This window comes from Astyanax mexicanus, chromosome 5, assembly GCF_023375975.1.
Source record: "Astyanax mexicanus isolate ESR-SI-001 chromosome 5, AstMex3_surface, whole genome shotgun sequence".
Taxonomy (NCBI): Eukaryota; Metazoa; Chordata; class Actinopteri; order Characiformes; family Acestrorhamphidae; genus Astyanax; species Astyanax mexicanus.
The window spans coordinates 7,002,245-7,028,709 of record NC_064412.1 but is presented as its reverse complement, the minus strand read 5'-3'; the positions used below and the strand labels follow the sequence as shown (position 1 = coordinate 7,028,709).

At 35.1% G+C, this 26,465-nt stretch overlaps 2 protein-coding genes across 2 annotated transcripts in view; one reads left to right on the top strand and one right to left on the bottom strand.

The window, feature by feature from the left end:
* The window catches only part of rtf2 (replication termination factor 2), a 51,980-nt gene that overhangs the window by 3,202 nt on the left and 22,313 nt on the right, over positions 1-26,465 (bottom strand). The window contains exons 6-8 of the mRNA XM_007252676.4: positions 12,519-12,632; positions 11,736-11,790; positions 11,283-11,363 (exon numbers count right to left, since the gene is read on the bottom strand). Coding sequence (XP_007252738.2) covers positions 11,283-11,363; positions 11,736-11,790; positions 12,519-12,632 — 250 coding nt within the window. The remainder of the gene's footprint in view (positions 1-11,282; positions 11,364-11,735; positions 11,791-12,518; positions 12,633-26,465) is intronic.
* gcnt7 (glucosaminyl (N-acetyl) transferase family member 7) lies at positions 14,728-24,709 on the top strand. Its single transcript, XM_007252675.4, has 4 exons — positions 14,728-15,300; positions 19,034-20,013; positions 20,993-21,088; positions 21,269-24,709. The coding sequence occupies exons 2-4, from the start codon at positions 19,074-19,076 to the stop codon at positions 21,496-21,498; spliced, it is 1,266 nt and encodes a 421-aa protein (XP_007252737.3). The 5' UTR covers positions 14,728-15,300; positions 19,034-19,073; the 3' UTR covers positions 21,499-24,709.

The following is a 26,465-nucleotide window of genomic DNA, read 5'->3' as shown; positions in this document are numbered from 1 at the left end:
AATTGCCCCCTAAACCTAATAACGTGGTTGTGCACTTTACCCTTAGAGGAAACAACTGCAATCAAGCTTTGCAGATAACTGGCAACGAGTCTTCTACATCTCTGTGGAGGATTTTTTCCCCCACTCTTTTTCACAGATTTAATTATTTACAGAATAAAAAACAAAAAAACAATTAAAAAAAAAAAAACGCTTCCCTAAACTTAATTTTAAAATCAATATTTTCCTAAAAAAACAAACAAACAAACAAACAAAAAAAATGGTACAGTTAATGTCCTTCAAACATTTTGTTTAATTTCGGTTGTCTGCTTCTTGTCTGTTTTCAAACATGTAGAATTTGTGGTTAATTTCTCTTACTGATCTGAAACTATAAAGAAAAAAAAGGAAATATTTAGTAAACAAAAAAAAGTGCTAAACCAGAATATGTTTTACATTTTAGATTCTTCTTGCTTAGATGACAGCTTTGCACATCTTTCAGTTAACAGCTGTGCCTTGTCAAGAGTCAATTACTTGAACTTCTTGCCTCCCTAGAATTGGCATTCAGTGAATAGTCATATTTAAGCAATGTTTTAATTAATAAATGAAGAAAAAACAAAAATCATGAAACTGGCTCTCATCAGGGATTGCACCAGGAAATGAAGAGCAAGAGTTCCCTCTGTTGTACAGGATGAGTTCATCAGAGTTCACCAGCCTCAGAAACCACGAGTTAACAGCTTCCCAGATAAGATCACCTAAATGCTTCTTCACAGAGTATTTTGGTTTGTTTAACACTTTTAAGTTACTACATGATTCTATATTCCAAAGCTTTGACTAGTACTGAATATCTGGACTCTTGAGATGGGTTAACATTAAAAGTTAGCACCGTTAGTTAGTTAGTACCGTTTAACGCATTTTATTTCAAAGGAAAGCTTTTGTAAATCTGGACATGTGGATTCTCAAAAGCTTTTTATAAACAATAAATCAATAAATTACACTAAACAAAAACACAATTCTGTGGAAAAATAAATATGAAAATATTCTTAAATATTAAATATATAAAAACTGTTTTTAAGGCAGTGTTCTTTTTTTTGATTATTTGTAATGTAGCCCTTTATGTTGCATTTAACAGCTCATTAAACATAATACATTTTTAATTTCCAATTATTCTCCTAAATCTTTGAACAATTAAGCAAACAATTCAGATCAAGGGTTAAAAAAAAGTTTGTTCACAAATGCACAGAGTCACAGAGAAGGAAATCACCTTCGGAAACTGAGGTGTGATGTCAGAAACCCAATATTTTCCAGTGTTGTTTTGTTTACCGCCTTAAAACCTGTAGGGGATTTATTGGTAACACTTCCTATGAATGTCATCTTTATAAGACGCTATAACCACATTCATAACGTATTATAATGCATTCATAAGGCATTATAAACATGGCTATAAATGTTTATAAAAATGCATAACCCATTATAGCCATGTTTGTTAAGCATTATGACCTGTGATCATAATACATTATAAGCTGTGCTTAAGATAGTATATCTCTATCATTAATAATCTAGTCACTCAATGAAAGTCTGGCACTTTACTTAGAGCGCACAAAGGCCTGTTATAATACATTATAATTGACTATAACTAATATTATATTCAAGACAAGTATAATTCATGAGTGGTTAAAATATACTTATAGGATTATTGAGGGTGTGTTTATAAGTTGGAAGCTTTTCTAGTCATGATAAAGTCTGCAAGCAGGGACTGAGTTTCTTGTTATTGATGTGTAACATGTTATAAACACAGCTATTAATGCATTATAATCACAGTTCATGATGCATCATAAACATTGCTATAATGAATTATACATTTTTATAAATATGTATAGCCATGTTTATAATGCCTTATGAATGCATTATAATGTCTTATGAGTATGTTTATAGAGTCTTATAGAGATGAAATTCAAAGAAAGTGTTACAGATGTATTTATTGATTCATGACTAAAGCCCCTTAAACTTACAGTGAAACTAAGATCAAAACTGCTCCAAAAGCAGTGTGTAAGACTGGTGGAGTAAAACATGCTAAGATGCATGAAAACTATGATTAAAAAACAGGGTTCTTCCACCAAATATTGAATTCTGAACTCTTTATTTCTTAAATCTTAATGAACATGAATTTGTTTTCTTTGCATTATTTGAAGTATATATTGCCATTTACACTTGGTTGATTATTATTTTAGACATTCATTCTAAAGACTTTTTACATTTACAATATATAAAAATGTACAACATCTGGATGCCAATCGCCAATCCTTACTAGGCCACTGCATTCTTGCATTCTTTTGAAGTTGAAGTTTACTTTACGATCCAGTTTTATCGCTCCCTCACATGCTAACCTTGAAATCACAATGGTAGGTAACCGTTAACTTAGCTTATCAGTTAAGTTTGGGCAGAACATATTGATTAAAATATTAAGCTGTTTAAATTGTGCAAATCTAACTCAGGGCAGTCAATGAGATTACTCAGTGCTTTATGCTTCTATAAAAAATAAAGCTTAATATTTAGCTTCTGAAAAACACCTAGGCAACCATAAATCTGGTTCACATTAAGGTGTCACTCCAGTTCTTTTAAGTGGGTAAAATAAAGGTCATATGGTTGTAGTTGTAGTGCAAACTGTTTAAACACAGTTTTAGTGTTTGTTTCTACACACAGTGTAAAATAAAACATTAAAATCAAAAGCTAAAAAAAAAAAAAAAAAAACATAAAAACAACTAAAAGTGAACTGGAAACACAGTAACTCCTTGCACACACACACACACACACACACACACACACACACACACACACACACACACACACACACACACACACACGTTTGCTGGTTTTGATATTCTTGTGAGGACCTTCCACTCTCACATTATAACAACTGTAGCTAGTTTTTTAATACACCTAATCCTTAAAAAATCATGTATTGAAGGGAAAGAAACATACTGTAATGTAACATACTGAGGAAGCTCTATTTCACTAACTAACTGTAAAACTGCAGACCATGATGTTAAAAAAAATAATAAAAAAAGCTTTTAAACTGTGTTAAAACATTCACACAATCTATGCACTTGACAAATTATTAGATATTTATTAATATATATTCAATTCCTGGATCCTGTTGCTGATGAAACAGGGAAGAGTCATGTTAATGTGACAGAAAGCAGACACTAAAAGGGCATCATGTGATTCTGCTGTAAGTGACTAACAGTTTCCTCTCCCGTGAATCATGCACAACAGACCACTCACTGCATTCCTTAACAATCTGAACCACACTATTACAGTAAACGTGATGACATAAGACAACACCTAACGTGGTCATAAGAAAAGCACACCTAAACAAATGAGCAAATACTAGTCAGGACATTCTGTTTGCTTGAGGTCAAAAACAGGCTACTGCATTTTCTGGACTTCTCTTTTTCTGTAACAGTTGAAAAGCAGAAGGCTTCTTCAGTCCTCTCCACTTCGTCAATTGTGTTTGCTTTCTTTATTTCTACATATATAATATAGTATAATAAAATAACATGCTAACAAATGCACTAATTAATTATGGCAGTACGAAAAATCATATTTTAATTCTTATTGGGATGAGTTTTCACAGCAAACACAAACTCAAACTGAATAACCCATGTGTAGAAACAGAGGGAGCTCTTCATGCTGAAGACTGTGGTCATGTGACTAGAAACTGGAGGCAAAGCGAGGCAGTGTGTGGTAGAGTGAGGAAGAGTGAGGTACAAGGAAACACAGCCAAGCCAAGGGATGAAAAACATTTTTGATACACTAAAACTAATTTAGATCTTTATATATCCAACAGCACTGTCATAAAACACATTTTTTTTTATATCATGCACCTACTTTTAATGACGGTGCACTATTTCTAAGCACAATTTAGCGAGCCGGACTGTAGAGAGCCTTTTTGAGGGCTTCATTCCACTCCATCATGGACATCTACACCTATACTACACCTACACCACACTACACCACCCCACATGCTGCATCCACAAAGCCACCCCACCCACTCCTCACACAGTCACCTCTCACTGATGCCATCTGACAGAAGCATCCGACCATCCATTGCCAGACTCTGCAACAGCTTCTGCCCTCAGACCATCAGACTCCTCAACACACAATTGTTGGGTTTGCTATGCCTGTGAGGACCTTTTTATAATGATAACTCTAACATTGAATCATTACCTTCATATGTCTGTCTTAATGTCAGTCTTAAAAAATAGAAAACATCCAAATATATATTTGTTATTATACCACAGTTAGTTCCAACCCTGCAATGTGATTGGCTAAGAGGCAATTTATTAGTGACATTATTTGGCGATAATGCACTGTACCCGAAGCTCTTTAAGTATTACTCCGCCACATACAGGTAACCTAGCCACGATGCAGCACTTACAAACCAAATACAAACCAAATGCGATATCAATAAACATCACTGAGAGCCGCTAGATCCTATAGATACAGTAAATAAACGCCATGTCTCCAATAGGCGGTGCAGACAAAGACACGGTCCCACAAATAAAAAAAGCCCAGAAATTTGAAAATACACATTTTACACACATTCTCAGCCACCAATATTAGGTTAAGAGTTGTTATTATTAAAATAAAAGCTTAAGTGTATATATTTTCCAGTTAATATAGGGTATTTTAAGCTGAATGTAAGGTGGATTCAGTCAAACGGGTGCTGGACTTTAATCTACACAGATTTCTCTCCTGAAAAACTGTTTATTTGGATGTATACAGCTCTTCTGTTTATTAACAGTACTCTTAGATTTCCACAATTTTGACTGAAATCTCAGATAATGCAGAGCTTACAGTGCAGCTAAAGCAGAGCAGTAATGGAACTTTTTTAACTGGCGGAGTGTTTACAACCAAACAAATCATAGTTTCTCGTCCTGTTTAACTCAAAATCTTTCAATAAACAGCAGTAATGGAACTGTGGTATAATCGCTATAATACACTCAAGGTTCGTGCTATAACGTGTCATATTGGCACTGCTGTGATGCGGTCGTTAAAGCATAAATTGTTTAATTAAAGCATAAAGACCGCAAGTTTAAAAATATATATATATATATATATACCTTCCAAACATTCAGAAGTTGGAGGGGGTTTTTGGGAGGTTTTTTTTTTACTGGTCTTCCTGTATAGGCTCACCACATCTTAGCATAACCACCTTTCCTGTTTTTAACACAAGGTTTTCATGGGTAAAGAAGAAGTGACTTTACTGTAAATCATCTGCATAGTGCTTTGATATTAGAGGTGTAGAATCAAACGGTGATCCTTTGATCCAAAACTGCTCTTTTCTGTCACATATACAAATAAAGACTAATTGTAAATTGTCCAAAGCAGCTCAGATTAGCATAAGTATTTTTGATATTTAATTGATATGTTAAACTGATTTCTGTGCATCTCATGTTACGAATATTAAATATAACTGCGTAATAAATATATTTATAGAAACTATATATTTAAGGCATTTTTATCTTAATTGAACCAAAGAAAACATTAAAATCACAGTAGAAGTCCAGTACAAATATCAAACAGTGCACATATGTGTAAACCATGCGGCCTAACAGATTTTCTTTTTAATGATTTATTGTTTAAAGGTAAATAAATTAAAAGGACGAAAAGCCAAATTAAATTCTATATATATTAGTGATGTCAATCAATTAAAAATAATTGCATTAACTCACCACAAAATCATGATAATTATTAAATAATTGTATTTTCACTCTAGTATTTCTGTGTATTATTGGGAGGGGGACAGTAATAGTAATGTAGTGAAGTTTAGGCCTGGCAAACTACATCCTTTTTTACCGTCTTATAATATCTCAGGGTAGTTTTTATGCGGTGTGTGTGTGTGTGTGTGTGTCAGCTTGTACATCATTAACACAGAAATTAAGATACTGTTGAACTTCAATTAATTTACGTCAGTTTGTTTATAAAGTTTAATTTGTGCAAGTAAAGCATAAACATTTTACTTAAACCTGCCATTTGTCACACTTCTCAGCAGCATTTTATAATCTTCACTGAAAAGAACACAGTTAAACAGCATGAAATACAAATTAAAATTGCTATCTACATACAGCTCTGAAAAAAAAATTAAGAGACCACAATTTCTGAATAAGTTTCTCTGATTTTGCTATTTATAGGTATATGTTTAAGTAAAATGAACATTGTTATTTTATTCTATAAACCACAGACAACATTTCTCTCAAATTCCAAATTAAAATATTGTCATTTAAGGCATTTATTTGCAGAAAATGAGAAATGGTCAAATTAACGAAGAATATGAAGAGCTTTTAGACCTCAAATAATGCAAATAAAACAAATTCGGATTCATAAAGTTTTAAGAGTTCAGAAATCAATATTTGGTTGAAAAACCCTGGTTTCTGATCACATTTTCCTGCATCTTGGCATGTTCTCCTCCACCAGTCTTACACACTGCTTTTGGATAACTTTACACCACTTCTAATGTTTGATAGCTTGGGATCATCCATCTTTCTCTTGATTATATTATAGAGGTTTTCAATTTGGTAAAATCAAAGAAACTCATAATATTTAAGTGCTCTCATTTTTTTTTCCAGAGATGTAAATGTATTGTAGTATGTCTTCATGTTTACGCTATATTATAACATGCCTGTGGACCAATAGCCTTTTTATTACCTGTACATTCTGATGTCAAGAACCACCATCTCTCAAATAACCAAAACCAGACCAACCAGTCATATTAGATCTGAGAATCAGATCTGAATGAAATTTGAATCTACATACTAATGTAACTTGGATCCAACAGGGAGGGACATTTTTGGGTTTGTAGTTAAAAATGAAGAAAAGCTGCACTATTTAAAGTAGATATAGACATGAGTTTTGTTATCTGTTGTGGGCTTGGGGAGGATATGTTCCCCTTTTTTTATCTTGGTTCCTTTACAAGGTTTCTATGTCCTGCTAAGAGGAAGTTTTTTTTAGTCATTATAAAACCTCTAACTGCTCAAAAGAGACTCAGACCCAGTACTCTGCAAAGCTGCTTTGTAACAGCATTAAAAACCTGTTTAATTACTACTTTAAAATTTTAACATTTTATGTATGCAGACATTTTGGAAGTTTTCCTTTTTACACTTGTTAACCTTTGGGATAATCTACAGTAAATGCCATAATTCACTCTTTTTACAGAGAAAGGAGACTTATTAGCAGATTTCTTTAGAAAATAATTTACAGTGTCACAAAAGTTGTGTTCAGAAGGTACATTGCTTACATTTAATTAAAATAAAAATATATGGATTAATTTCCATAACTAACTCACTCTCTTTTACTTTCTTCCTCTTCTCTACCTCAGATACACACCCCCCACACCACTGCTGCCTCATGAGGCATACATTTGCTGTTTCCTCTTCTGCCTGTATAATCTCTGCATTTATCTGTTGAACTCTTCTTTAACAGTAGTAGTTAATTTAGCTGTTTGAGATCTGAACTGTGCTGTGGTAGAGAGTATTTACTGGGTCACTAAGGGCTGAAATGTTCGTATTTTATCTGTGAGTCTAATAAATACATTGAACATTATACGAGTGCTGTCCGATCCTCTTCAATTTTCAATTTAAATCTCCCCAAAAGCTTTAATTCAATGGATTGATAAAGTTTTATCCAGCTTGTTTTAGTATCGTTTGTGTTTTATCCCTGCCAAAAATACAAGTACCATATTTTTTACATTACAAGGCGCATTTTAAGAGACACTATAAAGAACTTTTAATTCAGCAGATCTTGCTGCTGGATGGTGGTTATTAAACAAAACTGTAATAAAATAATTATACAAAACTGTAATAAAAAAATAATTTATTTTAAAGTCAAACGAGCGTTGGATGTTAAACTACACAGATTTCTCTCCTGAAAACTGTTTATTTGGGTCAGTAAAAAGCTTCCGTTAATTTACAGTAAGCTTAGATCCCTAAATTTCTCCATCGCTAAGGCTAGAGCATTAGCATTAGCAGCTAACCTGCTGAACAGCACTGTACAGAGGAACCCTGAATGCTTCGGTGAGCCAGGGTGATATTAGTTAGCGGTTCGTCCCATGTAGCTTGTTTTAACACAGTAAACATGCAGGCTACAGTCCAATATACTCGCACTTTGAAAGGCGAAAGAGCTAGCTAGCACTGTTAGCGAGTAATGCTACTGCTGTTCCAGCAGTGCTAACCGGGGTTAGTAGCAGGCTACAGGCTGATAATACTCACCTCTGAACAGGAAAATAGTGGTTACCAGCTAATGCTAAAGCTACTCCAGCTTTAATGCTGGAGAACTAAACTGAAACTCCTTTATAGCGCTGCACTTTATTCAGAGTGGCTTTACCGATCCTTAATACCCGACCGGTAGAATTCATACATGAGGTGCACCAGATTAAAAGGCACACTGATGGGAAAATCTTTGGGAAAATTAAAGGATTTTAAGTGTGCCTTATAGTGCGAAAAATACAGTTTATAAAAGTTTAAGTGAAGATAAATCATTAAAATGTTTTTTTTTTTTTTTTAATGTTTCTTATGCGCGCGCACACACATATATATATACACACACACATTCGCACTCCATCAAAACAAACCCCCTCACAATCCCCCTAGGGGTCACCACTGCAATCATACACAATCCCTGCAGAACACAAGGCCTGAAACCTTAGCCACCTCCTGCGTCAGTACTTTATTTTACACTCCCAAGAGGCTACAGATACAGAGCTCTGAGTAGAAAGTGCAATACCTACCATCAGTTACTGTTCAGTGTGAATCAAGATTATTATAGTTAATGAAAGTGAACCAAATAATGAAAACTAAAAATTAAAACACTTTTTGTTAACTGAAACTAATAAAAATGGCAAAAAGTAACTAACTGGAACCGAGAGTGTTTATAAAATCAACTAAAACAAACTGAACTTATAGGTAAAATATGCTTCGATTTCATGTTTGTTTTTTATAAGCATTTTTGTAATTTTCGTAATTCTGGTAAAAATGAGTATAACCTGTAGAGTTTTTTGGGTTTCTGGGTTTGTTAATGTTTTTCTACCTAGTATGATTTCTGTGTTAACTTTTATGTTAATGTGTGTTCTAGTCAATTGGCTATTTTAAGCAGCATTTTGGGCTTAAGACTACAATCCTGCGGACTTTTACAGTATTTGGGGACAGTAACTGAATATTTTTTAATGGTTTATTTTGTTGAGTTTTTTATTACACAATACATTTTTGAATCCAGCACTTCAAAAATAGTCCAAAGTATAAAAAAAACTGAAATTAATATTAAAACTACTAAAAATAAACTGAAAAAAACGAAGTATTCATCAAAAATAAAAACTAATAAAAACTAGCAAACCCGCTCTAAAAACTAAATCAAACTAACCGAATTGGAGGAGAAGAAGTCAAAATGAAATGAAATTAAACTATAATGAAAAATTCTAAAATATTACAACACTGGTGTGAAGCAGATGATTTTGGTGTCCTAGGTGAATATATGTACAGTGACGTAAAACAGTTTTTTTGCATTTTTTATCATACCTACATTTTTCAGATTATCAAACAAACTTTAATATCACTTTAAATATAGCCTGTGTAAATATAAAAAAAACTGTTTTTAAATGATGATTTCATTTATTGAGGAGGGGGAAATGTCCAAACAAACCTGGCCCTGTATAAGTGTTTGCCATCAAAGTCATTGATCATCTATCAGTCTGGAAAAGTCATTTTTTAAAGCTTTGGGACTCCACAGAGAGAACCATAGTGAGAGCTATTATTCACAAATAAAAAAAAAAACATAAAACACTGGTAAACCCTCCCAGGAGTGGCTGGCCAACCACAATTGTCCAAAAGGACATGGGAACTCATCCAGGAGGTCAAGGAAAAGTCACTGTTGATGATTAAATAATATTCTAATAATTCTAATATACTTTCCCCAAGCAGTTCCAAACAAACAAGTCCCCTGTCTTTTCAATGTTTCACAATTTTGTAGGATTTATAATCGTCTTTCAACACCTGGATTAATAAATCAGTGATTAAATCAGTGGTTGATTAAATCAGTCAAGCTGCTGATGGATCTAAACACACCCACTGGGGCGCTGGCTGGGGACATCCAGGAGAGCTTTGTTCTTGAAACTAGCTCACAAGATCTTTATTCAAAATGAGTGCAGAAAACTTGTTAGTTGCTATTGCCAATATTTTTTGAAAATGAATACAAATGATGAAGCAATATGAAATGTAACAGAAAAAGATCTGTAGCTAATTTAAAATCAAATCTTATTATATAACTCAAATAAATAAAAATTTAATGCGAATAAATCGCAGGGTTGTTGAGGCTCTCTTAAACTTCTGAATAAGAAATCTGATTTCTAGGTATGTTTTAGTTGGGATTTTCCTCTTGAAACAATATCAGAATTGTAATAAAATGCAGAATTTATACCCCTTTACCAATGAGAAGGCATTAGGCATGGTGATTTGCTCCAGAGCATCCTTTTATATATATTTTTATTAATATTATTGCTTTTATTTTTGTTAGTTCATTTATTTACAAGTTAGTTTAAGCTAATTTTAACCCATTTTTGTTGTATTAGTCTTACTTTCTTTTGATTTTAATTTTTTGTCAATTAAACCATACTTAATTATAATCATTAATTTTATTTTTTATTATTATTATTATTATTATTATTATTATTATTATTATTATATTTTTTATCTATTTTTATATTTTACTTACTGATATTTTACAATAATTAAATTTACCTTTTATGCTCGGCTACCTTGAAAATGAGGGCCGCCCTCAATGTACATCCGAGTTAAAATAAAGGTTGGTTGATTGATTGATTGATTGATATATATATATATATATATATATATATATATATATATATATATATATATATATATATATATAAATGTATGTGTGAGGAAAAATGGGTGCCCTGTGAAATATATTTATTTTGTAAATTGTAGATTAATAATTAAGACATAAAAACAATTAAGGGACATATGGAATTACAAAGTAAACAGTAAAAAAGTGTTATTCTTCCACATTAATCCCCTGATCTAAACCTGATGAACTGAGATGGTGATTTGAGGTGATTTAATTGGGATGAGCTGGAGCTTCACAGCGTGAAGGAAAAGCAGCAACTATTGTTCAGCACCTCCAGGAACTCCTTCCTTCAAGACGCTGAGAAAACTGTTCCAGGTGACTCTCCCTCATGAAGATGTTACTTTTTACTGTACTTATGCTTTTTTATATGCAAAATAAGAACTGCACACCTGAGTCACTGCTGCTGCCGCTGCTGTTGCTGCTTCCACTGCTCTCTCCATTCACTGGTGCTGATTTCGAATCTGAAGACACTATGAAAATCCAATAGAAACGAGAATAAATATATGTGGACTAAAGTGCACCTTTACATCAGTTTTTTTGACAGAACATAATGTTACTTCTAACAGCAAATGTGTGAAAACTCAAAGTTAATATTTAAGCAAGAAAACAGCACCCATGACTAACCCAAACTGAATACCCACAGCCACAAGGTTAATTTAATGCCAACTAGTGAGCAGCTCCTTCACACACAGCAATCATTGCTAGGATCTGCATGATCCACCAAACTATGCAAAACTGTTTGTTTGGGCGATTCAGGATTTCTGAGCATAGCGCTTGTGATCACAGATAACAGCAGAAGTAGAACACAAACATCTGAGAGGAAATGCCATTGTGCACTGTACCTTTTGAATCCGAAGGTTTGGAAACCGTTTCAGCACTCTTGCTTTTCTTTGATTTCTGAGAAAAGAGGAAATATAGAGTTTGTTTTCTTGCAAAGGAACATCAAACACTACATAAGCATCACGCTAAAGACTCTTAAAATATAAAAGGTGCTTCAAACGGCTCTTTATACCATAAAATAATTAAATTTGGTCCAATAAAGAACCATGTTTATAATAGAGATACATGGACAAGACCTCAAATCATTTTTGCTAATGTGCAAATTTGCTTAGCGTGTTTAGCGAGCAGAATCCTGCATCCTAAATGAGCCGGTAGGTCGACCTGAAGTGCCATAAAATGGTCATAAAATGGGCGATAAGATATAGAACAAGATATGTCCAATAGAAAAACACACATCATGACAGACCTACGCTGATGTAATACTTCTTAAACAACTTCTGAAAAAGTTTTTCCCCCCCAGTCACATCTCTATTACAAATGTTTTTTTCTTTTTAATAAAAGCAAGTGTTTATGGCTATGCTTTATAACAATTTATAAAGCATACTTTTTAAGACTGTAGTTGCATACACAACTTCAAAGCTATGAGTACAGATCACTCAAAACTCTGCAAAAAAAAAAAAATCTGCCCCTAAACCGCAGCTGCAGCACCACTCCCCCTCTACAGCACACAGTAAATGTGACTGTGGGCTTCCTGTTTTCTTGGAAATAAGGCTAGGGTAAAATAAAAATCACACCAAAGCACGGGGCGTTATGCAACTTGTAACGCCCAAGAGGAGGTTCCCCACCTTTCCTGTTTTAGCTTTGGCTCTTCTCTCCTCCATTGTCTTCTGCAACTTCTCCTGTTCCTCTTTGGATCCATTCAGCACCACAATGTCGTCTTCTTGGAACGGATCTCCACACTGCGTAAAATCAGAAATAGATCAAAAGAAATTAAAGGTACATAATGGAAAGGGCCGATATTAATACCAATTTTAGTTTAATCATGCTGATATCAAAACTGCATAATTTTGTTTTATAAACATAAAAAAAATCAATAAGTACAACAATGTCAAAATGAACAGAAAACAAAATAGCAGGGTTACATTTAAATACCAGTATGAGTGAAACCCTATAAAATAGAGATGTACTGAAATGAAACATTCTGAACAAAACTGAAAGTGAACTTTGCCACTTTCTTTCACTTTTTTTTTCAAAGCATAAGAGTGCAATTACAAAGCTACAATATAAAATATGTATTGACCTTATAAGAATTTAACATCCCAGGAGACGTACCAACAAAGCAAAATACATTTACCCCAGCAGTTCTACTCTAATCATGAATTTCCTTTTTTTTACAGCAGTGCTTTTCCAGTCATAAATGTACCTCAGCAGTGCTACTCAACTTAAATGCAAGTAAAAATGTACATTTAGAAGGTAGCCAGGCTTCTGGTAATTAAACGAATGATAAAGTTATATTGGCTTAGAGCCTAGAGCCAAGTTATCTTGTACAGCTCCTGTCTTGTACAGCTCCTGTCATTTGCAAATTACTTCATATGCTTTTATGATCAATGGATTATGGATCAATGGATTTCTGATCATAAAAGAGAGTGATACAAGAGAACGATCATAAAAGAAAATTGTATCATTCTCTTTTATGATCAGAAGAAAAAAAAAAAACTCAATTAGTTTGACTCCCTTACAAAATTGCAGGGGAACGGAGTATACGTAAAACTCTTTAAAAAAAAAAAATAAAAATAAATAGAGATACTGAAACCAAACAAAAATTAAATCTCGCAAGAACAATTTTTGTGTTTTGTTTTTTTGCAGATTTTATTCATTTTGACACTTTTTTCCCCCCCTACCTTTTTGGACTTGCCTTTCAAATAACAAAATCTCTTAATTAATCATGTGCATGTTTTATGCGTTATTGTTTTTGCCATTTCCTCCATCTCTAAAAACAATAGAAACAGCTGAACATGAGATTTAAAAGGCATTTAAACGTCTGTATGTTGTTTAAATGTGGAAAGTACTGATATTTTGGTTATTAAATATATAATCTGTTTTGTTTTATCCATTTACCCATCTCCGATTGCGATTCTGTTACAAATTAACGATTAGCCGATTAGTTTACATTAGTTTACAATTAACATTGTCTATTATATTGACTAATCGTTGCACCCCTATTGCTATTTAAATGGTGCAGGGGGAAGCTGGAGGGGTGGAAAATAGCAATGAGCATCACAGCACACATTGCACAGGGTGTAATATAGGACCTTAAAAGCTCTTATTTTCAAATTCACGCTGCAAACCAATGATTCTGCATCCAACAACTCTACAAACTAATTTGCATGAGAAACAGATTTGTAATGGACTGAACAACCGTTGCCAAATAAACCCGGGGAAGTTTCACTAAAGCTTTATTCAAAACCAGCAGCCGTTCATCCCTGCACAAAATGATTTATCCTATAAGTGGAAAAAGAAAGGAAGGGCTTATGTACTTTTTCCCTCAAAGTGCAACCTGCCCAACCCAACCAAAGCAAATAGAGAAGTAATATTATGTGAGACGGATAGGAAGTTTTGTCGGCGATGACAGCTACTGAAATAAAAGCGTGCCGTGTGCACACACACAAAGACAAAAGCATTCACGAGCAGGGGAACTATTGTCTCTCGCAGTGCGGTCAACGTGACTACTATCCGCAGTGGTGGTTGACACAAGGGGGCTAATCTCCAGAGCTGACCAGGCATAGCTCATAAACAGGCAGTCTCTAAGGCTCGGAGTGGCAGCACACCAGCGCACATCATGCATCTGAACATAACACCACTCCGGAGCAAAACTGTACTACTGACTGTTGTATTTAGACACCATTCAGCTGGACCGGGGGCTGCTGTTGTTTTGGAAAAGAACAAGAAAAAAAAACAGATCAACAAAGGAGGGAGAAGGGTGGAGTCTATGAGTGGGTGTGTGTGAAGGAAAGTGACTAAAATGACTAAAAAGACTAAAAAGAGAAATGGGCTTCAAGATGAATTGAATGGAGGAGATACAAAAAAAAACAGAAAGAAAGACTGAGAGGCTGAGAGGTACAGAATGAACATTGTGGGAAGGTACAAAAGAGAGAGAGAGAGAGAGAGAGAGAGAGAGAGAGAGAGAGGGGAGGAGACTTAGAGGACGAGAGGCACAAGTGGTTGCTATGCTTCGCTCTCTCTGGCTTGCTTGCTTGCTCACTCACTCACTCATGCTCTCGCTCTCTCTCTCTCTCTCTCTCTCTCTCTCTCTCACGCTTTCTCTCTTTCTGCCTCGTGGGAAATGTAGCTCAGCAGCGAACAGAGGACAGCGCACACTGATTACACAGCGGCAGCAACAAGTCACAAACACACGGAGCTCTGAAAGCAGCAGGGTGACGACAGCGACATCGGCTCAGGCTCCCGAGGCACAGATCTTCTCTCCACACCAGCAGTCATGGTCCTGCTCTCCCTCAGGCACTGCGTGTTCGGCTGAGGTCAGGCTGGAGCCGACTCTCCTGGACGGCAGCGTTCTCTAATGTTTAACTTCTGATAAGACAGCTGGACTCTGAGAGCAGGAGCTGAAAGGTAAGAGCACTCTATAGTCTGTGTGTTCGGGGTTGTGTGTGTGGTGGGAAAATAATAATGTGGTGTGATTACAAAAGAGCAACAGTTAATATATAGGTGAAGGCTTTGCAGAGAAGCATCACAGCTTGCTGTGTTTGTGTGACCATGTTACAATTCACCTACTATAAAAACATCAAAGTGAGAGAACTGTGAGACCGGAAAACAAGGCATGTAACAAGGCAAGAAATGCATCTTCACTGAACATAAACAAAAAAAAATAATAAAATTCACATACTAATCAACTTGTTCTTAGGCTACATATATTCAAACTATCAGACCTGAAAAAAAAATCTCATTTCTGGCATGTTTAAAGTGTACCTATATTGACTTTGAATTGTCTATCTTGACTTTGACAGCCAGAAACCCCATTAAAAATACTATTTTTTCAGAATCGGATGAGACAATTTGTTCTTAAGATCTATCCAAAAGCTCTCTACTCTAAGTAGCCCAAATTTTCTGGATTTTTAACCTATTTAAATTACATCCATATTGATTCTTAATAATGTGGACAGCCAAAAACCACAGAGAAATCCAGATTTTTGTGGACTTTATATATATATATGAATATATATATATATATTCAGACCGTCAGACCAAATCTGATTATTTCTGGCATATTGACAGGATATCCAGACTGATTTCTGATTGTATGGACAGCCAGAAATAATCTAAAATCCTGATCTTTTGGGCATCATATCCAAACCACATTTGAAGTTGGATTCAAATGTTGTTTCAATCAGATTAAGTCAAACAAGTCTGAGTTTGGACTATAAGGCCATGTTTACCTTGTTCTTAAGATTTATTAACCAGTTCTAGTCTAAGGCTATATTTACACTGTCAGACCAAATCTGATTTCTAGAATGTTTAGATTGGATATAGACGAATGTTGTATAGTCTAGACAGCCAGAAACTAGATGAGACGTGTTTGAACACTAAGGTCAGAAACCACAGAAATCCAGATTTTTGTGGATCATATCCAAATCACATTTGGAGGTGTATTTAAATGTGGTTACAATCAGATTAAGACAGACGATTCTCAGTCTGGACACTATGGCTATGTTCACCTTGTTCTTAAGATCTAACAATTACTTCTAAAGCTATATATATATTCAGACCGTCAGACCAAATCTGATTATTTCTGGCATATTGACAGGATATCCAGACTGATTTTTGATTGTATGGACAGCCAGAAATCATCTAAAATCCTGATCTTTTGGGAATCAGATTTAATTCAATTGTGGTTAAAATCAGATTAAGATAGACTAATTTCAGTCCGAACACTAAGGTTATGTGTAATGTGTTCTTAAGATCTATCAAACAGCTCTAGTCTAAGGCTATATATTCAGACTGTCAGACCAAATCTGATTTCTAAAATGTTTAGATTGTCTCTATATTGACTTTAAATTGTCTACACAGCCAGAAACCAGAGAGTCTCTGTCTGAACACTAAAGCCACTTATTCTTAAGATCTGTCAAGCAGCTCTAATCTAAGGCTATATATTCAGACTGTTAGACCAAATCTGATTTTTAGAATGTTTAGGTTGGATATAGATGAATGTTGAATAGTCTAGGCAGCCAAAAACCTCTTGAAACTCTGATGTTTTGAGAATGAGCTCCAACCACATTTGTTAAAAATACAATCTGAACACTAAAGCCATGTTCAGACTGCCAGCAGAAATCTGATTTTGGCAAATGTAGTTTGAATCTAGACTGATTTTTTAAGTCTTTACAGCCAGAAAGCACATATAATCCTGTTTTTAAAACAATTGTGAAAACAATCAGATTTGTACAGATGCGTCTCAGACAGAAAGCTCAAACCAGATTTTAACGTGTCTTTTCTGTCACTCAAAACATGGATTAACAATGGCCTCTAATCATCCAAAGTGGCAAAAATGTGGGGATTCAACAAAAAGGCCAAAATATGCCAACATCGATACCAAAGCAACCCATGAAGATAGATTTGTGATGCCTGCAAAATCCAATTAGATTAATTGTAAATAACAGTGTGGATAGTATCACTCAACCGATCTGAAATACATTAAGACTAAATAAAACATAGTCTAAAGCGAACTACAATCAACATCCACTCCTCAGAGCCTCAAACTGAACTAATCAATACCCATACAAAACCTAATCAATACTTCAACAATGCACTAAATCACCTAAGTAACTGGGCCTCGTTTACAGGCAGTTCCTTGGAAACATGGTGTTCAAACCTCACCAGCTCCAGTGAAATCAGATCTACAAAGCATGATTAGGTCAACTCATCTAATGATGGCAGATAGAGGGGATGTCCTTTATCTTGTCCCTGATGAAAACTATTAGGAAAATAGCTGCCATCATTCTGTAAAATGAGAATGTATGAGCTATTAAAATGACAGCCCTGGGCTAATGGCAGGAATAAAGATGTTTTATATACACACAAACACCACCTGCTCTTAAAACAACTCTGTATTTATGGAACCAACATTTCCATAGTTTCGCAGACAATAAAAACAAATATGATCCTAAACAAAGAAAGAAAGCAAATTAGTGGCAACGCAGAGCTAAACCAAACAAGCAATAGAGAATGAGGACTGAGGACTGAGGGATGTCACAGTGATCCATCACAGGTTAATGAATATGTTTTCCCTCACAGAACAATGGCTTGTTCATACAAAATAATAACTTGTTTTTTTAGAAGACAAAAATAACTAATTTTTAAATGAAACAAGTGCAAAAAATACATTTAATTTAGGAACATTTCTATTCCAAAGTTCGGTTTGGTTTGGTTTTTAAGTTTTAAATATTGTATGTTCAGTGTTTCGTTTTATTTTCTGTTCTGTAAAAGCTGCTTTGTGACAACATCTGTAAAAAAAAAAAAAAAAAATTGAATACATCTGTAAACATTTGTCTATTTTTGGCTTCTGTATAAAATAACAAAAATGCAACAAATAATGTAACATAAAAATAACTTAATGTTTAAAAAATTACCATAATGCTGAAGCGCATAAATTCATGCATAAAAATTACAAAAAAAAAAAAAAAAAAAAACTACCCAAACATTAAATAGTTTTTACTTAAAAAAAAAACATCTGGTATTTACAGCTTATAAATGTATTAATATAATGTAAATGTTATAAAATGTAATAAAGATAAACATGGTTTTGCCAAATCTACTTAAATGCAGGTGTAAGTAATATGGCACAAATAAATAAATATTTATGCACTGAACATATTGAATTCATATCAACAGTCTACTACTGCAACAAAATAAATGTTATTTTGTATATTTAGGCTCAAATATTAAGTATGAATATTTTTGACAAAAAAAAAATATTATAATAATAATGAATCATAAAAATGATGCAATGTTAAAAAAAATATTTAGCAAACGCAAATAAAATGCAAACCTAAGCAAATATAAAAACACTTCAAAATATATCGCAAAACAAATATATATAGAACTTCTATTTTTTTTTACTGTTTACTACAGAATTTCATGTGTGTTCCTTAATTGTGTTTATGTCTTTAATATGCATTTCCTACATTATAGATTATTGACAAAGAAAAACCCTGAATAAGAAGGTTTGTCCAAAGTTTTGACTGGTTCTGCTGTATATCCTTCTTCCTCTTAACTTACAATAGTAGAAAAGAAGATGAATGCCATTCAGTGAGTTTACTGACCCTTCCATCTCTAATCCTCTGTGTTTCAGGCAGAACTACATCATCTGATCTGCTTGATGCTGGACTATTATGCTCCAGCTTGAGAGCGCCAAGTGCAGTTTTCTCTTTTGCCTTGGAATCTGCATCCTTATCTGCTCAGTCATCTACTTTAACGCCAAGAACTCGGAGGCTCCCCGGGCACTGAACCGCAGCATCAGCTGCCAATCGCTCCCCGCCACCTGCCAAGGTCTGCCGTCCAGCTCCCCATCCACGAGATGGGAGAGGACAGCTTGTCGAGATTTCAGCTACTCCGAAGATGCCCTGAACTGCTCCTGGATGCAGACTGAACTTCACTTCATTATGGAGCCTCTAAGCCAGGAGGAGGAGGACTACCCTCTGGCCTTCATCATCACAATTCACAAAGAGTTTGAAATGTTTGTGCGTCTCCTGAGAGCCATATACGTGCCTCAGAACATCTACTGCATTCACGTAGATGCCAAAGCTCCCAAAGACTACAAAGACAGTGTCAGGAAGTTGGCCGGGTGTTTCCCCAACGTCTTTCTGGCCTCAATTAGCGAGAAGGTGGCGTACGCCGGCTTTTCTCGTCTGAAGGCAGACATCAACTGCATGCAGGATCTAGCGAGGTCGCCAGTCAAATGGAGAAAAGTCATAAACCTCTGCGGGCAAGATTTCCCCATCATGAGCAACCTAGAACTCATTAGATACATGCAGGAAGCAGAATGGAGGGACAGAAACATGACTCCAGGCATCAAACAGCCAAAGTCCATGCAGCACAGGACTCAAATTCAGCATGTGGAGATCAACGGAGTCTACGTGGCTCCAAGGAAACGTAGGAAGAACTTGCCACCACATAACCTGCAAATCTACTTCGGCACAGCCTACTACGCTCTGACCAGAGCTTTCGTGGACTACGTCCTCAACAGCTCAGTGGCCAAGGACCTGTTAGAGTGGTCTAAGGACACCTACAGCCCTGATGAGCACTACTGGGTAACCCTTAACCATGTGATAGGTAAGCACACAGACAGACACTTACATACAAATTATACATAAGCATATTCAAATGATCAGAGAACATCTTTCTGCACAGCATTTGCAAACAACGCCACAGCTGATGAAATATTTTATGACAGACTGTACACAGTATATAGACATTATATATACATTATACAGTATATATTCATTAACTGCAGGGAGAAAATACAGAAAACAGAGCCCTAGTCATAGTCAGATAAAAGTAATATTCAGGGTACTACAGAATTCTTGGCGATATGACAAAATAGAAAACAAATATTTTATTTCATTCACTTGTATTATTTAATATACTACTGCAAGAAATTGTGTCAGTTTTATCTAGTTTGAAACATACACTGTTTATTTTGTAAACAGTAACTCTGACTTTGCACAAAATAATAATGTAACAGATAAATCAAGGAAGGTAACATAAAATGTACCAACATACTAAATTGCAAACTATTTATGCCTGCATATAAACTGCAGTTTTTATTGTATTTTATTTTATTATTATTATTTAATTTTATTGTGTACCATAACTTTTTGAACACAATATATTTTGACACAGTAATATTCTGTCTTTAAAGCAGCCTTTTATTTACAGAAATTTAAGTTTGAAGTTGATATGCATGCACTAAATATTATGCACTTTGTTGCAATAGATTATTTTTATGTAACAATTTTTGAATGCAAATTTGTCACAAAATACAATTTAAAGAAAACATGTTATTGTTTGTATCATAGTGCCAAGAATATTGTTGTTGAAAAAACTATCCTGGATATTGTGATGTTATTTACACACTTGATACAAGATTATATATGCAAACAACCAGGGAAGTTCTACATACCAAACATATGAGAAAACAGCCACAGCTCATGGATTATGCTGAACTGGCTTGGTAATTAAAGTATGTGCATTTAAAGTAAGCACAAATTTATAAACTGCAGTAATAAATAAATTGTATTAAACTCCACAGACGCCCCTGGCAGTAATATAGAAGGTGAATGGGAAGGAAATATCCGAGCCATCAAATGGAAGGACCAGGAAGGAACAGCACATCAAGGCTGCAAAGGTATGACGCATATGACAGTTTAATCAACACTGGTTAAAATCTAACCTAAAACAGTGACAGGAATGCTGTGTAATCCTTTTACCTGTGAGACTAATCTCTAAAGAGTTTACACAGCACAGGATGAGGAATAATGCCTTCACTGCACTAATCTAATCAAGAACACGCTGTTTGTCTCAACAGGACACTACGTCCGGGACATCTGCATTTACGCTGTCGAGGACTTGCCCTGGATAATCGAGAAGAACAGCATGTTTGCTAATAAGTTTGAGAGCACTAGTTTTCCTGAGGCTCTGGACTGCCTGGAACAGCTGCATAGGTACAAAGTCCTTCAGCAAGCAATGGTGCCCATCAAGCCATCATGGCAGCTTGCAACTGAAGTCAACATCAGTAGTGTCACAGTGGCAGGATGAATGCAAAAAGAAAACAAAAGAAAACAAAGCAAGAACACTGCCAAACTATATAAAAAAAAGGACATTACAAAACTATATGCTGAAATGAGATTTACATTATTTAGGAAGTACTACGGGTGTAACGGTACGTGTATTCTTTTCGAAGACCCTGTCACGATACAGGGGTCACGTTTCGGTTTGCGCAAAAGCACGCAGAATACACGGTACAGGCAGTCTACAGGAGACGTGTGGAACCAATAAACGTAATGCAGAACTAATGTTCACAGGAGTGTTGCACCTGGAAAGTGTAGCTGTAGCACTGTTGCCTGCCCTGAGAAATTTAGCTTTCAGCACATGGGCTGAGTATGGCATCTGAAAACAGTGCACCAGAGAGTGAAAAAGACACACAGGAGATCGAAGACCCACCTGCTGCTTTTAAATCAACTGTGTGGGAATACTGTGGGTTCCCTGTGAACTATAGTAGGGCTGAAGGGCAAGTGGTGGCGTACCAAACCCTGGGGTTTAAACCGCGGTGTGAACCGAACCGTGAAATTTCTGTATCGTTACACCCCTAGAAAGTACAGTAAAACGGATTAACTCCAAGAAACAGCAGCTGTGGATTCATAAATGTTTGTTTTGTGTAGACAAAGCTTTCGAGCTTTAGAGACAAGTTGTTATTTATTTATTGCACTGCTTTGTTGTTTGCGACCTTCATGGATTGTTATTTTTATTATGATTATGCTTATGTGCTTAATATGCTGAGAGACAGGCCTTTGAATAGGAAGCCACTGGAAATTCTATGAAAGATAATTATCTCTCTCTAGAGGCTCTGTCTGAACTCAGACTGTGGTTCATATGGAACAAAAGCTTTGGCTTTAATTGTATGAAACAATGCAGCTTATTTATTTTTTTAACTCCTCAGGGTTAATCTGTTAATTGTCTATTATTTAAATGTTATTAAATGTCATGTAATTGGCTCTTAGCCAGATGTAAAAACAGCTGTAAAAATAATTTATTCTTTACATTGAGGTGGTTTTAGCAAGCCTCAGACTTTCATAAATAATAAACAACATCCAACAGATGGCAAAGTGAAAGTGCAACACTGTCAAGAGATGGGCATTACACTTATATCAGGGCAGGGTTCATACAGTATATAACAGAAAAGCTCATAATTACTAGATTAGACTGACTTTATCTGATTAAAATAGTAAAAGCCTCCTCTCAGAGCTGCATTTACGTTATTATTATTGGCAAAGCTCTTCCTAATGATCTTCTGCTGCCCAACATCATAAACTTAGTTTAGTCCAGCAGAGATGCCAGATGCCTCAGATGAGGAAATGATACACATTAGACATTAGATCCTTATCCAAGGCTCTTACATGTGAGCTTCATTTCTACTGTTACAGATTGAGGCAACAGATCCTGGAAGAAAACTTAGTTTTACTGATATATTACAAACAGGAAATCCAATTATCTCGTGAAACTGACCGCATGCATAGTACGAGTACAAACACAGCTCACCTTCTATTACTGTCTTTTAATATAAAGCTGCTTTAAATTATTATTTGAGTCACTGCACTGAAGAAGAGCTACTTTTGGTTCCAGAAAAATAATACAAATAAAATATAGATTTATTTTAAGATTAATAAGCTTTACATTCCTTAAAAAAAAAGTGATTTTCAGACTTCTAAATCTCAATATTTTTTTTTTTTTGTAGAAGCAAAAATGACTCTTATTTAGACGATAAGACCAAAATGTATAATATATTAATATTAGAGCTAGATGACTGAACCCAAATGCATAATATATTAATATTAGAGCTGCATGCTAAGACCAAAATCTATTATATATTAAAATTAGCGCTGGACGATATGATAAAAATGTGTAATATTAATTTTAGCGCTGGACAATATAACGAAAATGTACATTAAAATTTGCACTGGACAATAAGACTAAAAAATTCATTATATATTAATATTTGCGCTGGTCTACAACACCAAAATGTATCATATATTAATATTAGCGATTGACGATAAGACCAAAATGTATAATATATTCATCTTAAAATTAATAACTGATAAAATTGATCTCACAGTAATTCTTTTAATTTTGATTGATACAATATAATTCTGATATTGATATGAACAGTATAGGCACCACCCTTGGTGTATGTAATCATGCATGGACAGAATAAAAATGTCATATCATGATACTAAAACATATTTTCATTAATTTTTTTGCTGCACATTATCCAATTACACATTACCTAATTACAACTGATTTTTTTAACACCCTCATCATCCATTTATGAGATTCTGACTATGCTTTAAAAAAAAAAAAGCATATTGTCGATACGATAAGGAAATTTTATCATGAGAAGATACAATGTCAACATTTTTCAGAGATATAATTAATATATATGAAATAATATTTCACTTTTTTTTTTTAAATAATATTTCTTAATTTCAGTCTATACTGTATTATTCTGAAAATATAATAAATAAAAAGGCCTAATGAAAAACTGCCAAGAATGCTTAATAAACATCCCTGTAATGAATGTCAGTCAGCGACAGATGCTGTAATTAATGCGCACTGAAATGCTGCAATTATGTCTAATGATCATTACTGAAACATTTTACATTGTGATATATATAGAGAGAGATTTTTTTGCACAGCCCATGTTAACATACTTTTATGAGATTAAAATGGTTGTGATGAGAGAAGGGAATAGATTACAATTTGCACAGTAGAGACATGATTGTGAAACTGGCCATCAGTAATTACGCACCAGAAAAAAATCTTTTGTTATTGACTTTCCCCTAAACTCGTGGTGCGTAGGGAACCGCTGGGAATGGCCATTGTTGCTCACATCTAATGCTCTGCAGGTAGCGGAAAATAACTGTGCGTGTGTGTGTGTGCGCGTGTGTGTTTGGTTTTGTTTTGGTGTGTGTGTGAGTAATTTTACAATAGCTGTTGTATAAAAATAGTTTTTCTTAGGTTACAAAGCCTGCTTGCGGTAACAGTGTACTGTTCAATACACTCAGGTTTAAGTTTTTATATTTATTTAATGTTTGTTTAAACTCCTGCCACATCTTTTGAATGCTTCAACTGGTCTTTATACTGTCTGTAATTTATTAAATAAATTATAATTCATTTGTACAAGTTGAAAATGTTTTTTTTGTTGATTTTTTTTTAGAATGTGTAATTATTAAACAAACATAATAATAAAAAAGGCTGTATAAAATGGTTGTTTCTGGAGCCCACACACAATATTACATAACATTATGATCCTTTTATGTCATTATGACACTTTTTAGTTCTATAATTGCAGACTGTAGTGCACTGCAGTGACTGTACTTGATGGTGGTATATGAGGTGGGGTTAGTGTGTGTTTATTTGGTACACAGATGGACCAGATGAATAAATAAATCGAGACATATATCATATATCGCCTCTGAAATATTTAAAACAATAGTTTTGATCCATATCCCCAAGCCTGGTCCAAATTTTATGTTCAATGGATCAATAGAAATGCTTTCAATTGTATTAGATTAACTAGTGCTGGACGATATGGCCAAAATTTATATCACGATATATTCCTTAAATTTCGGTCGATACGATATAATTTCGATATCGATAAATACTTTGAAGGCCTCAGAAAAAGAATCCCTGCAATCTCTGCAGCTTGCACTGCAAATTTAAATTATTATTTAACTGTGTATTTGCACATTTTGTATCAATCTATCTAATGGAAATCTGTACCTACTACTGTATGAAAATGTTTATGTCTTTGAAACCTCCTTTCACAAAAACTTTAATACTTTAGAAATAAAAGTAGTCAAAATAAATCAATGCTCAATTTTATTTGCATATAGCAAAATAATAACATGACATCCCTGCCAAACATAAGCCTATATAACTATTACAAATAAAAATAACTTTAAATGACAACAGAGGCAGAGCTTCTTATTCATTGTAAACAAATTTAACAGATTAAAACAAAAGTGTTTTAACTAGGATATATAATACAAGAAGCCTTTATATACATAAAAGCAACAAGATTTTCCCGTCAAATAAACAAACCTATAGGATTTTTCAACTATAAATAACTTAGTGACAACATAATCTATTAAAGTGCTTCAGTCAGTATAAGGAAAATATTGTATGTAGTGAAGATGCTTGAGGTGGTGGAACAGATTAGATGTATTAACGTTACGCTGCTTGTCGGCTCCACTCACCGGCACAATTTGCAGCAAAGCGGCAAGCGAGCGGACCCGCGGCTGGGCGAGCGGAGCCGCGGATGAGCGAGCGGAGGCGCGGATGAGCGAGCGGAGGCGCGGATGAGCGAGCGGAGGCGCGGATGAGCGAGCGGACCCGCGGCTGGGCGAGCGGAGCCGCGGATGAGCGAGCGGACCCGCGGCTGGGCCAGCGGAGCCGCGGATGAGCGAGCGGACGAGCGAGCGGACGCGCGAATGGGCGAGCGAAACAGCGGCTGACCGAACCGAGTCTACCCTAGCCTTGGATCCGCTCGTCCCGGCTCCGTTTCGAGACATTTTAGATGCGTAGCGGAGCGGACCTGAACCTAACCTAGCCTAGCCTAGCCTAGCCATTTTAACCTAGCCTAGCCTAGCCTATCTGGCTACGTGCCTGTGTGATTGCGTCATCACGCACTGAGGTAGCACAGCTATGGGGGCTGAATGTGTTTGGCTCTGCGGCGAGCTGACGCCAGTAAAAAACGCCTGTCCGTGACAGATTCTGTACATAATACATATCGATATACCACAAAAGTGATATCACCGTTATTGAAACATTTCTTATCGCGATAAATACCGATATCGAATTATTGTCCAGGCCTAAGATTAACCTTTTTTCACATCAACTCAACTTAAAACTTTTTACCCTTTCTACTACACAATACTGCTGTACTCTATGAAAGCTTAGGAAACAATAGCAATGATCACAGTTGGGATTATTAGTTTCTAAAGCAT